Source organism: Alnus glutinosa, chromosome 2 (genome assembly GCF_958979055.1).
Source record: "Alnus glutinosa chromosome 2, dhAlnGlut1.1, whole genome shotgun sequence".
Lineage (NCBI taxonomy): Eukaryota > Viridiplantae > Streptophyta > Magnoliopsida > Fagales > Betulaceae > Alnus > Alnus glutinosa.
In genome coordinates this window covers 5,123,774-5,138,538 of record NC_084887.1, presented here as the reverse complement: position 1 = coordinate 5,138,538, position 14,765 = coordinate 5,123,774, and the positions used below count along the sequence as shown (strand labels likewise).

Below are 14,765 nucleotides of genomic sequence, written 5' to 3'. Positions count from 1 at the left end.
AGGAAGCTGATTTGAACTTATTATTTGCTAAAAGATACAGTATTGTGGATGACCAAGTCTTCTATGCCAAGTAGAGAATAATGTCTTTGCTCCCAGAAAAGCAGTGAGCCTGTGGAGCTTATGCTTAGAAAATATTTTTAGGTTCACTGGGGAAAGGCCACCCTCACTTGGCCCTTACAAGAGAATCTCTCCGGTTTGGTTGTTCTTCACAAAAAAATAAGAATTGTTTAGTTTAAAAAAGCAACTGCATGTTATCTTTGCAGAATCATAACTTACAAATGCTACATTATATATGTACCTCACTTGTATGCCAGTACACAACCCCAACCACATCGATCTATAGTTGGTCAAACTAGACAGATTGAAGTTTTAGGTATATGACATTACCCTATACTTTAGTTTGAACTGAAGGAAAGAAACAAGGCAGCTTGAGGAAGAGGAGGAGATAGGGGATTTGTTTAGTTCTGTCTTCATTGGAGAGAACAGGAGAGGTAGATGAAAATATCAGGACCTTAACTTGGTTGTCCTTCATAAGAAAATAAGAATTGGTTAGTTTAAAAAAGCAACTGTTATCCTTACAGAATCAAAGCAAGAATAGTTTATTTGAAGATTATTGGAATTTTGATAAATTGATAAGATCAAAATATAACTTACTAAAAAGAACATTAAAATGGATATCCTTTCATCTAGTTTATATATATATTATACTTTTCTTATTTATTGTTTTTGGGATAGGTTTGTGTTGGAACAAGTGACTCATATTATCTCAGGCATAAAGACATAAATAGTAATACTAAAAAACCAATATAGTGGCTAATTGGCAATACAATATAGGATATTTTGGGGGTTTTCAGAATACATCTATAAAATTAGGGTTTTCTATGATGTAACTTTAAATCATATATTGAAATATAGTTGCACACCTGTGGACGTAGACATATTATTTATCATTATTGTGTATAGTAACAACGGTTTGATTACTTTTGGACTCTTTCTTTAGGGGATTAGTCCCCTCGAACGTGGGATTCTCTCTTGTTAATTACATTTTAATGTTTAGCCTTACGCTCACCTTAGAGAGGGATGGAATGATTTTCTTGTAAATCTCATCGTTTGTTTGTTTCTTAGTGATCTAGTACGTACATAGGTAAGAATATATATATATATATATATATATAGAACAACTATGTGTTTGTTTCATATGCGTGTGAGATTTGTTTTTGATAGAGCCACCAAGCGCATCATTCTCTCTCATCTCTTAATCATTCCTTTTCCAAATTGTAATAGATTTAAACTTATGAAATTGACAAAGGGGGGTAGAAACTTGCATGGAGCTGAAATGATGGATTGACAACCGTTAGGTTTTTTTATAAATAATATGTTTTTATTGTTAACTTGTCCACAAGCCCGTATTTTTTTTTTTTATACTATGGTTATCCAAACACTCTATCAATATTAAAGTACTTTTTACCAAATTTTATTAAACCCTAAATGCGATTTTAAATACTACATTGTTACAAATTGCAATTCGAAATCGATATTTTTAAAAATCGCACTTATTCAAACCGCGATTTCAAGAGTCCTTAATCTTTTCTTCATATGTGCATAAAAACGGAGGAAAGGCTGGCCGGAAGGAGAACCTTCACCCTAATTACCCTCTTCACTTTGCTCTTATTTCATTTAAAATACTTTAATCTTAATGTGTTGAGTTAAGAAGCAAAGACTTATTTTGGTGGCATTCGGTGTAAAATTCGATTATTTTTAGGTGTAAACAATTTTTTAAAGTCATGTCTGTCAATAAAATCGAAGTCTTTTCACAAGTTCAAAATTTAATTAACAAGGTCAGTATACGAAGTGACGTACTCTAAAAGTTGGTCATAAAAAATGTGATTCTGAGACATGCACCTAGGAACCATTCGCACATGCTGATTCACGTGTCATTAACGGAGTGGTACAACATTTTATTCTTCAACGAAAATAATATCTTCCTCTACGAGTGGCGTGCATAGACTCGCTATCTCTGCCCACGCTCTGCACATTTTGATGCAGACATTAGACAAGCACTCAACCTTTGGTTCGCAGTCAACCGACGTCTCCTGGCCTCCTCGATACCTTGTGATTGAGAAATGACTGTAGGTACGGCCAGACATCTTGGGACCATTCACACGTGCTTGCTGCTGATTCCACATCTGTCCAAATCTTTGCACCGTTCACATACACATCATTCAACAACAATTTCCCTACTCCAAATTAGTGCCTTTCATGGTCTTTGATGTGACGTCCACATCGTCTAAAAAAGGACATACGTTAATTTGTATACTCACATTTGTTTTGATGTAATGTGTTTTAAAGTCATGATAATCATTAACTTATTAAAACTTGTTAACAATAATGAGTACTGTTTACTCACCAAATTATTAAAATATCATTAAATTCGTTTTCTCTTTCTCTCTTTCAATTTCTTTTTCCACACTGTCCATTCTCTTCGGTCCTCTCCCTTGTAATGCTGGTTGCTGATTAATGGCTTGATGAAAAAATTATTGGAAAACTTGAATATATTTTTTAATCTTACGGTTTTTGAGGTCTTGGGTCGTTTTAGTTAGTTTGGTGGCTTTTTCCTATTTTTTTTAGCATCCAAATAAAAATGTTCTGAAATTCTAATATGGGAGTACATATTCGTATTCGTATTCATAAATGAGTAATGATTCATTACCACCTAAATATACAACTTTTCACCATCTTGTCTATGTGGCAAGGTGATCCCCACCTTAATTTATTTTTAAAAAATAAAAAAACTCAAAAAATAGTGGGAGACCACCTTGCCACATAGGCAAGGTGGTGAAAAGTTGTATATTTGGGTGGCATTGAATCATTATTCTTCATAAATATGACCATTAGGAAAAGAAAAAAATTTAAAAAATATGATCATTAAGAAAAGATAAACATTCAAAAAAAGATAATAGAAAAAGAATAAAAAAAATCTAAAAAAATACTATCTAAATTGAACAGTGATAGTAAATAGTTAAAATGGTGAGGCTGCTTTAAAAAAGTTGATGGCTCAAATAGAGAAAAAATGATTTTTAGTTAATTTTGCTAGTAAAATTTGATGAGACTATTAGGATTGCTCTTATCCTTAACACCTTAAACTTCAAAATATATCTAGTTGGCGGGAGTAATTCTACTCATATATTAAGTGTCCATAAAAAAAATAAAGTGACTTTTAAAATTACAATTTGATCAATTACACGCCTAATAATAATTTTAAAAGTCAACTTATTTTTTTTATATATATTTAATAAACATTTAATGTATATGAAAAATTACTCGGTAAGATGGATGTTGACCGTTGAGCAAATTCAGTACGTCCACAATCTCTTCATGCAAATTGGTCAAGTTCTTATTAATTTCCTGTGCTGGCAATCGTACGTTAAGACACGTCTATTATTTGACCACTCATAAAATGTGACTAAAATAAATTATATCTAGCTCAGAAAAATGTTGAAACATACATTTGGAATTAACAAATTTATTGAATACTGTTTACTCGCCAATTCTTATAAATAGCATAAAGTGCTACTTCACTATACCAGCGTAAGTGGAATATCGCTGATATGGATCCACCTATTCAATCCCCTTATCCCATTACTTCTCCTCCTAATAACTTACGAAAATATCCCATGATAAAGACGAACACTCTTGTTCTCGACCACAAATATGGGCAGTGCCAAAGCATTGCCAATATACAAACTTCCCCTTTACAAGTTGAAAGACAATCTGCCAAGTACCAGCCAAGCTTATGGAGTTACGATTTTGTGCAGTCCTTAAACAATGATTATGCGGTAACCATGCACATTTCTTTATTTCCCTTCAACTCCCCCTCCCCTTATTTCTCTTTCTAAAGTCGAAAAACGTTTGTCTAACTACTAAGAGAGTATTTAAAGAAGAATAAGATGAAAAAGAATCACCAACTTCGTACGCTATATATAAGCATTTATCTCAAATTGTGATCATGCAGGATGAACGATACAAAGACAGGGCAAAGAAGCTTGAGGAGGATGTGAGGAGTATGATTGATAATGAAAATGCGGACTTATTGGAAACACTTGAACTGGTTGATGATCTTCAACGATTAGGTTTGGAGTATCGATTTCAGAGGGACATTACAAGAGGCCTTGACAAATTTGCATCTTCAAAATGCTTTAATGAAAGAATAGAGAAGAGTCTCCATGCTACTGCTCTAAGCTTTAGGCTCCTCAGACAGCATGGCTATCAGGTTTCTCAAGGTAAAAATCTATATATATATATATATATATACCTACCTACTAAGATATCATGCTAATTCTCTATTCTGATACAGTTGATCCTAAAACTTCTTGATTTCATTTCCATGTTGCTTGATCTCACCATCTTCTTATATCATATTTTGTATGAAACGCAGATGTATTTAACAATTTCAAAGACCATAATGGCAATTTCAAGGAATGCGTTAGAAAGGATGTCAAAGGAATGTTGAGTTTATATGAAGCTTCTTATCTTGCTTTTGAAGGAGAAAACCTCTTGGAAGAGGCCATGGCATTCACAAGAATGCATCTCATGGACCTCAAAGGAGATGTGAGCAAAAGCATGGCAGAACAAGTTAGTCATGCATTGGAGGTCCCATTGCACCGTAGAATGCTAAGGCTAGAAGCTCGGTGGTATATTGAGGCATACAATAAGAGAGAAGATGGAAATTCTCTTCTACTTGAACTTGCAAAGTTGGATTTTAACATAGTGCAGTCGGTGCTTCAAAATGATCTTCAAGCTATGTCAAGGTAATGTTCGAAGTATTTATTCACGTCATTAAGAGGGCTTTTATTAGAATATTAATTAAATAATTAAATTTACTATTTCTTGCCAATTTAAATTTTTAGGGTAAGTGATGATTTAATCTAGTATAATAAAAAAGTCCTGAGTGCATATATCTTCTTGATCATTCACTTCTCATTTCAATTAAATATTTAACATGTTAAGCCTAACTTATTAAACTATTAGCGATTCAACAGCTTTTGTTAAAAGATACTACCAAAAAAAGAAAAACTTTGGTTCATGACTGGAAGAAATTAATTAAATGGGAAACTTTATTTAACTCTCATCAATTTTGCAATCCCATCTTTCGAAAGTTCAAAAACACTTAATTTAGTGTATCAAATTTAAAAAAAATTATAATCTCACTCATTCGTTAAAATTTTCCTTTAAATCTTGATGGAGGGGTAACACCGAAAATATCCTCATTTTTTTAACAAAAAAGAAATAGTTGTAATATAAGGGTGATTTTGTAATTTTATAAAGTTTACAGGAGTACAATGGTCATTTTACCATTTGAGCTTTTGATTTAACTCCAAACCTTAACAGGAAAAGTGAGATTGCAAAGGTGATAGAAGTTCAAGGAGTTGAGTAAATTAAAATTTTCCTTTATTAAATTAACTTTGACATGGCTTGAATGTTAAGTGGAAACTTATTTCGTTTCTCCTTATGCCATTTAGGTGGTGGAAAGACATTGGTCTGGCGAAAAACTTGAGCTTCACCAGAGATAGACTGATGGAATGCTTCTTTTGGACAGTTGGAATGGCATTCGAACCTGAATTAAGTAATCTTCGTAAGGGGTTAACGAAAGTGGCTGCTCTTGTAACCACTATTGACGATGTATATGATGTTTATGGTACCTTGGATGAATTAGAGCTGTTTACAGATGCGGTTGACAGGTTAATAACTCTTCACCCCCCCGGCAAAAAAAAAAAACAGAAGAAAAATTTGTCAAACCCATACTTATAACCTTTATGTTATACAACTATGCAAAGCGTACTTTTAATTTTTTGATGGTATATATTTTCAGATGGGATATCAATGCCGTGAAAAATCTTCCCCACTATATGAAGTTATGCTTCTTAGCTCTCTACAACGCTGTTAATGAGATGGTATATGACACTCTTAAGGAGAAAGGAGAAAACATCCTTCCATACCTAACAAAAGCGGTATATGCAGTCATTCTATAAGTTTCTGTTTTTTTACATGAATCGCAGTTCGTATGGAATATTAAATCTAATAATCTTGGAGTTTCTTCTTTTATTTTAGTGGGCTGATCTATGCAAAACATTCCTACAAGAAGCAAAGTGGTGTTCCAAGAAAGAGATGCCAACCTTTGAGGACTATCTTGACAATGCCTGGCTATCCGTTTCGGGGGCGATCGCCCTTGTTCATTCTTATTTTTTCTTGAATCAAAAGTTCTCAAAGCAAGCACTTGAGGGCTTAGAAAAATACCACAACCTTTTGCGTTGGCCGTCAATTATTTTTCGACTTTGCAATGATCTGAGTACTTCAATGGTATTCTTTTTACAAAATAATATTCCGTAGTTTCTTTTTGTGTTAAATGAATTTTAAGGTCAATATGATCATCATTGGAATTACTACGTCACACTAACATATTAAGCTATTTATTTGAATTACAGGGAGAGTTGAAGAGAGGCGAAACTGCGAATTCAATCCATTGCTACATGCGTGAAACTGGTGTTTCTGAGGAAGCTGCTGAGAAACACATCCGTAACATGATTGATAGGACTTGGAAAAAGATGAATGAAGAGCGAGTAGTTGATTCTCCATTTGGAGAAGGTTTAGTGGTAAGAGCAGTCAACCTTGCTCGGATTGCCCAATGCACGTACCAATATGGAGATGGGCACGGAGCACCAGACGCTAGAGCAAAAAATCGAGTCCTTTCATTGATAATAGAGCCTATTTTACTCATTGATAGATAGATCATTCTCTACCTATATACTACAAGCATATATGCTTAGAAAAAATAATAATAAAAAATAATTAGAACATGTATGTGTGGCAAAGACGTGAGCCGAGAATGAAAAATAGGCTCCAAATAATATGGCTTTTGGCCGTGTTTGATTACATTGTTGTTTTCTGTCTCTAATTTTGTGTTTTTAACGTAAATATATTAATAAATAACTTAAAACATAAATAGTGTATTTAAATTATGATTTTACCCAAACTTAACACAAAAACACTTCAAAACAAGTAATGCTAGCTAGAGGTTACTTTTTTGTCACTTTTGTGTCCCTCCAAAAATGATGTGATTTTTAAAATTTTCATTAAACTTGTGATTTATCACTATTGAATTTTGATTAAGTGGCGATTTTAAAAAACTACATTGTTATTAGAGAGACACAATAATGACTTCTAGAATTTCTCATCTAAAACACTTAATTGGGAAGTGTAAAGTTACTAAGAAAGGTCAAAGAATGACTATAAAAGACTTTTTGTTCACAATGAGTCAAACTTTTTGCTAATGACAAATATATATATATATATATATATATATATATATATATATATATATATATATATATATAAACAGACCAAAAAATTAAGTATACAAATAAATGTGGTTTCGTATAGCCTCGAAAAAAGTAGGTCTCATATGAATTTAAGCTAAATTTACATCAGAATTGTTGATATATGTTAGTTAATAAACGACTTTTATTTGCAAGACTTTACCAATCATGAAAATGAACAATTGAAAATAAAAGTTCCACAATATGAGCATAACTTAGTCCAACATTCAAACTTTCAAGGATTGTCAAATATTTTTAAATTATGCCAATGGTTCGAAAGCACCAAAAGATTAATTGTCTATCAACTTTTTTTTTTATCAAGTTATTGTACTTGTGTTTACTGTTCTTGTTTTTACCGAAATCACAAAACGTGCATTTTCAGTCATTAATATTGTCAAAGTTATAATCAATTGAATAACTTAAACTCACAGCTGCTTTTAACATTGATTATCAATCGTAAGAGGAATGTAAACTTAAATTTGAAGTGGATGCCATTTTAATACATTTAGGAATGAGATATTTCATGGTCAAAATTTCGATGTGTAAGGTCATCATATGTAGCATTGTGGGAACACTCCTCCTCAATATGGAATCTATAATCAATTTGATATGAAATATACGCTTGAAATAAATTTAATTTGAATTGATTATTTTAGTAATTAGTTAATAAAATTAAATGTACTCAAATAAGTATGGTATAAAGAGTAAAAGAATAATTAAGAGATTAAATCGGAAATTTAAGGATTAAAGTATAGCGAATTAAAGGGATAGTATTTTTCATGACTTTGAATTTTACTATGGATACTAGCCTATAACCCAGTTTTTCATTGTATTATTAGTATATTAGCATCTAATGTGCTATTCTTTATTCGGCATCCACATAAAAGCACATATGTGAACTAAATTATCTAAAATGTTTCTATTCTATCTACACAATTGAGTAATGATATTAGCAAATAGAATTACAAAGGGAAGCAAATGCGATGTACATTTTCATATTGGAATTCCACAAGCGTAAGACATTTAAAATTAGTGGAGTAAAAGGTTTAAAAGTAGAGAGTTCAGTTTTTGGCAAGTTTTTACAATGATTTTTACTGTACATGTTTGCAACTCACCAGTCACTATGCTTCACTTACCCCTTTTTAACCGTAACAGAGAATAATTTTCACATTAAAACACTAAACCTAGTGTCAAATAGGGTCGGTTACTTGAAATTAACAGAGGCATGAATAAAAAAAAAATAATTAAAAAAAAGGCCCATAACACTTCTAAAAAGATCCATACGAGCATGGATGCATGCATATAAAGTAGATAATTTTCACAGCAATTGTAAATAAGCACCAACCATCCATCCAATTCAAACTGAAAAACAGAAACTTATCTTGAACTATTAAAACTGAAATACTCCCGAGCTACAAACTCAAATAGTTAGTATTTACCATAGAGGTCTTTGGTTTTGTGTTTGGTTGCTCAGAAAATTTAGAAGCTTTCTCAGTATATTCATGACATACAATCACTATATGTCTAATTTTACTTCAATTATTACCTACCGCTTTAACCGCAGTTACAATCGATAGAAAATCCTCCTACAGATTTAAGTTTTAAGTCATTTTTTAAATTGTATAAAATTTATTACAATCGGTGTAAGTACAGAACTGATCATTCTTCGAAAAGTTAAAAGTAATGTATCGATATATGTAAGAGAACCTTTTAATGATATATTTTTTTTTTTGGCATGAAAATCTTACAACAGGTAAGTTGAAATGGAGGCAATTACTATATGGGTCAGAAAAGTTACTAGGGGTGTTTGGCAAGCATATTATCTTCTCTTTATTTTATTTTTTTCACTTTTTCTAAGACCGTCAAATTCAAAATATTCTAACATTTTTTTTTTTTCACTTTTTATATCACATCAATAATTTTTTATTAATATTTATATAAAAAAACTCACTACAAAACAAAATTTTTTCACTTTTCTATAAAATAATTTTTTCACTTTTTTATACTTTATATTACATTAATCACTTCTTACTATTAACCCAACAAAAATTCTCTGATACAAATGCTTGCCAAACACAAATCACTACAAGAAATTTGCCCATTAGGGGCGACACTATCAGCGTCGACTAAAAAGTCGACGCTGATAGTCGACTATTAGCGTCGACTTTAACTGTCGACGCTAATAGTCAACTATCAGCATCCACTAATAACACTATTAGCGTCCACCACTTAGTCGACGCTAATTATCCAAAAAAACACACTTTTAGCGTCGACTTTGGTGTCGACGCTAATGTGTCGTTGCTAATAACCTGGCGGGAAATTTTGCCTCGCGCGGGTTGAGAAATAGCAACGACATTTTAGTATTAGCGTCCACTTTCGTCGACGCTAATAAAAAACTATCAGCATCGACGACAGAGTCGACGCTGATGTGGTATCTAAAGAACCACATTAGCGTCCACGTAAATGTCGACGCTGATAACCTATTATCAGCGTCGACTAATTTTTGTCGACGCTGATAATAGGTTATTAGCGTCAACTCAGGGGTCGACGCTAATGATCCTGTGTAAAAAATTATTTTAAAAAAAAAACATTGAAAAGCATCAGCGTCAACCAAAAAGTCGACGTTGATAATAGTTTATCAGCATCCACTTTAGGTAGACGCTAATGACCATGTATACATTTTTTAAAAAAAAATATATATATATATATATATATATTGAAAAGCATCAGCGTCGACCTGAAGTGGACGCTGATAATAGGTTATCAACGTCCACTTCAGGTCGACGCTAGGGACTATATATAAAAAAAATAAAAAAATAAATAAAAAATTGAAAAGTATCAGCGTTGGCGCTAATGACCATGTATGAAAAAAATTATATTTTTTTTTTTTTGAAAAATTGAAAGTATGAGCGTCCACTTTAGGTCGACGCTAATGATCCTGCATAACAAAAAAAAAAATCATATAAACTTATTTAAACTTCTTTTTTAAAAGAATAAAAAATAAAATAAAATTGAAACCTGTAGAAAAAAAAAAAGTACTTCTTTTTATATTATTAGTAAAGTTTTTCTATTTTTTAAATTTTTTATATGATCGATCGGACTAGTTAATGCACTATGGTTGATCAGATGGTCTATCAATCATATTGTTCTATCATGATCGATCAATCTACTACACTAGGATTGATCGGACGTTCGATCGAACCTTCACTGTGTCAAATCTAGTCGATCAAACTCTATCACGATCGATAGATCATCTGATCAATCATGATAGATCAATGTGATCGATAGATCAACCGATTGATCATGATAGATCAATAGGATCGACAGATCATCCGATCGATCATGATAGATTAATAGGATCGATAGATCATCCAATCAATCATGATAGATCATCCGATCGATCATAATATATCAATATGATCGATAGATCATCCGATCAATCATGATAGATCAATAGGATCGATAAATCAGCCGATCGATGATGATAGATCCATAGGATCAATAGATCATCTGGTCGATCATCTGATCGATCACGATATACCAATAGGATCGATAGATCATCCGATCAATTATGATAGATCAATAGAATCGATAGATCATCCGATCAATCATGGTAGATCATCCGATCGATCATGATATATCAAAAGGATCGATAGATCATCCGATCGATCATGATATATCAAAAGGATTGATAGATCATCCGATCGATCATGATATATCAATATGATCGATCGATCGTGATAGATCATCCGATCGATCGTGATAGATCAATAGGATCGATAGATCATCCGATCGATCGTGATAGATCAATAGGATCGATAGATCATCCGATCGATCGTGATAGATCAATAGGATCGATAGATCATCCGATCGATCGTGATAGATCAATAGGATCGATAGATGATCCGATCGATCGTGATAGATCAATAGGATCGATAGATCATCCAATCGATCATGATGGATCATCCGATCAATCATGCTATATCAATAGGATCGATAGATCATCCGATCGATAATGATATATCAATAAGATCGATAGATCATCCGATCGATCGTAATAGATCAATAGGATCTATAGATCATCTGATTGATCATGATCGATCAATAGGATCGATAGATCATCAAATCAATCACGATGGATCATCCGATGGATTATGCTATATCAATAGGATCGATAGATCATGATATATCAATAGGATCGATAGATCATCTGATCGATAGATCATTCACTGTCTCAAGTATTATTGATCGAACTCATTCACGATCAATTGGACTAATGCACTAGGATCGATAAGATGGTATATCGATCATATTATTCTATCATGATTTGACACGTTACTAATAATTTAAAATTCAATTTTTTTTAAAAAAAACATTATATCAACTTAATATTTTGGCACGTCACTAATCATTTAATTTATTTTTAAAAAAAATTATATCAACTTATTATTTAGTGAGGTGTTAAATTTGACACGTCATTAATAATTTAAAATTTTAAAATATTATTTTTTTAAAAAAAAAATCATACCAACTTAGTAACGTGCAAGAATTTTGCATGTTACTAATTAGATTTTATTAATAAATATATATTAATTGTTTTTTAAAAAATTAATTGGTTCAATCAATTTTTAAATTACATAAATTAATAAATTTTATTTACTATTAGCGTCGACTTATAGTAGTTGACGCTGATAGTCTGATTATCAGCGTCAACTATTTAGGTCGACGCTGATATGAAAACGATGCCGTTTTACCTGAAAAATAATGCAAGATGTAATGGCGGGATTTCTGAAATTTTCGCGAAATATTTTTACCCGCCCCCTCTTCCTTTAGCTTCTGCACCAATTTTATTTTTTTTATTATCCCACCCCCTCTTCCTCCCATTCTCTCTTTCTCAATCCATCCTTTTGCCCTGATTCTCTCTCTCTCAACTAGTGTTCTCCCCTGGCTTCCTTCTTTTCGTTCTTTTCTTTTTTTCCACCGAGAGACCGAGAGAGGGAGATCGGAGAGGGAGGCCGAGAGAGCTGAAGAGAGAGCTAGAGAGAACCTGAGATAGACGCGAGGTGGGCTAGCCACCGTTGGGGGTGGACAACGACGCCGGAGGCCGGTGGGTCACGGCCCGATGCCGGTAAAGCCAGGGGACATCTTTTTCCGGCATTTTCTCGGCACCCAAACATGGAGAAATTCATTTTTCGGTAAGTAGGGCTTTGATTTCCATTTTTTTTAGTTTGTTTTGGAAAGATTTTCAGTAGAGAAATCATATGGGTATCATGATTTTGGGTTTTATTTTGTGTGGATTTCGGTAAAACCGAATGGGTACTGTTGGATCCTTTTGGGTTTGTAGATGCAAAACCATGTCTTTTACAAAATCCCAGCTGGGTTATTTGACAACAAAGGTTCCTCGTCCTTCAGCAGTAAGCACACTTCTAACTTCTCTCCCAACTACTCTCACATTTGTTCGATAGAGTTTTACATAGTTTCTTTGAATGTTCCTTGAATTTATTGATCAGATTCGGAGGGTCATGAATTAAGGTTAAGGTTCTTTTGTACTACTTTTTGCAATACACTTTCTTTTTGAAATAAGTAAAACTCAAATACTTCACCAATCCTTAGCAAATATTTACTTTGCAGTGTAACGATTTGCAATTGATTAAATGTGGCAAAAATACTACAAATAACGGTTGAATTAAGTCCCAGTAACCAATGAGGGTTTTAGATAATGAATTCATTTCTGTACCAAGTGGGCCCCTCCCTTTTTGTTCTCTTCTAGCTTTTCCATGGAAGATTTGCAGGATATTATTTTATTTTCTTTTAGTTCCATATTCTGTTAATGTCCTGAAGTTTGATAGGCATAGGAATTGAGTTGGATTTTATGTTCTTGTTGAAGAAGGAATGGGTGATTGCATCCTAATTTTTCTTGATTGATGAAGAAGAGTTTGAGAGTTGTAGTGTTATACTCCTACTCTTTGAAATTTTTAAATGCTAATTCTGGTTATTACTGAAATGGAAAGCCAACTACCACCTTTCTTGCACCACTCTTATAATTCTATTTGTTAAAACTCTCTCAATATAGTTGAGTTTTCCAAAAATGGTGTGGCTTGCAGTTATGTCATGGCCATTGGCGAGGCAGAGGCATTTTCTGAAAGGTTGAAGAGAGAGCTTCTGTCTTTGGAAGCTGCAAATGTGCATGCCATTTTGGAAAGTGAACCTTTGATAGATTAGTTGATTTTTATTCTCTTTTTCTGGAACACTTGATGAATGGTTTTGCTGTTTGTGGTTATAACAACTTGTTCAATTTTGATGAGCTTTGAGTTTTCATAGACTTCTTCTTAGTTTGTATATTTATTTACTGGTTCCGAGATCCAATAGTTGAAGGGCCTTTTGTTCTTTGTTGTTATGCTATTACTAGATTTCATTCTCGATCGAGAAAGGTTTCAACTTCTTTATTTGTTTGTATTTTGTCAGACTGATCTCACTTCTAGACCATGGTGTGCAATTATTATCATCTCTAATGATGGAAATCAGCAACTGTTAGAGACAAAAAGGATTCTCCAAGTTGGTGAGAACTGCTTTTATTTGTTGATTTTGTCTCTTTTGGTACCAATTCGTAGTTCATATTACATGCCGTAGTTCAAGATTTGACTTTCTTATCTGCCAAATTTGGAGTATGTAATAGGTTGGTTTGACTTTCTTATCTGCCAAATGATCTCTTTCCCTTTTCCTCTTTTATTTGCTTAGGAAAAAAAAATGTGTCCAATTAATGTTTAGTCTCAATTTTTTTTTCTTGGCTTGCATATGCCTTGATTGCTCTCTTTTTAAAAAAATATAACTTAATTGAAACTTAGAGACCAACTATAACATATATGTATATGGATACCTGATTACCTAAATTTTGTGGTTCTTGGCTCAATTTAACCTTCTGTGTATTTGAGGCCAGACTATTCTCTTGGTGAGCCTTACCCTCCTCGCTTGTTGATTTGTTTTAGAGGCTGGGAAGAAGGTTTCTAGTGTTCTAAAGCTGTCAATTCTGGATACATTCTGTTTTAACTTATGTTGAACTCTTATAGGATATGAAGCAATCAGTTTCCTGCATGTGCACTCTGCTTTAAAATTGAGAAAGATTGCATGTTATCAAAATTAATTTCTTTCCGACCATGCTTATGTTTTTTATTCCGCATGCTTCCTTTTACAGCGTGATTGTGGAAGACCTCCAGTTCCTAGAAAAGATCCAGGAGACAAGCCAGAAGAGGAACCTTTGTTGTCAAATCACCCTTATGTTGATAAGGTATGTTTCTGACAAGGAATTATTTTCTGAGAAGTCTAGCTATTAGATTTCAATGTTTTGAACTATGTGTTTGCAATTAATACGAAGGGGCAAGTGCATTTACATAG

At 32.9% G+C, this 14,765-nt stretch overlaps 1 protein-coding gene and 1 long non-coding RNA gene across 3 annotated transcripts; both read left to right on the top strand.

Moving 5' to 3' along the window:
- The first annotated feature begins 3,598 nt into the window (after nucleotides 1–3,598).
- Nucleotides 3,599–6,930, top strand: LOC133861343 (probable terpene synthase 12). The gene is made up of 7 exons (XM_062297099.1): nucleotides 3,599–3,836; nucleotides 4,013–4,280; nucleotides 4,436–4,808; nucleotides 5,520–5,738; nucleotides 5,870–6,008; nucleotides 6,109–6,357; nucleotides 6,483–6,930. The coding sequence occupies exons 1-7, from the start codon at nucleotides 3,609–3,611 to the stop codon at nucleotides 6,783–6,785; spliced, it is 1,779 nt and encodes a 592-aa protein (XP_062153083.1). The 5' UTR covers nucleotides 3,599–3,608; the 3' UTR covers nucleotides 6,786–6,930.
- A 5,231-nt stretch (nucleotides 6,931–12,161) lies between these two features.
- Nucleotides 12,162–14,765, top strand: LOC133859340 (uncharacterized). 2 transcript variants are annotated; one of them, XR_009898736.1, is made up of 4 exons: nucleotides 12,162–12,568; nucleotides 12,718–12,787; nucleotides 13,839–13,932; nucleotides 14,566–14,765. It is a non-coding gene; the product is annotated as an uncharacterized LOC133859340 (long non-coding RNA). The 2 variants fall into 2 exon arrangements; XR_009898735.1 differs by lacking the exon at nucleotides 12,718–12,787.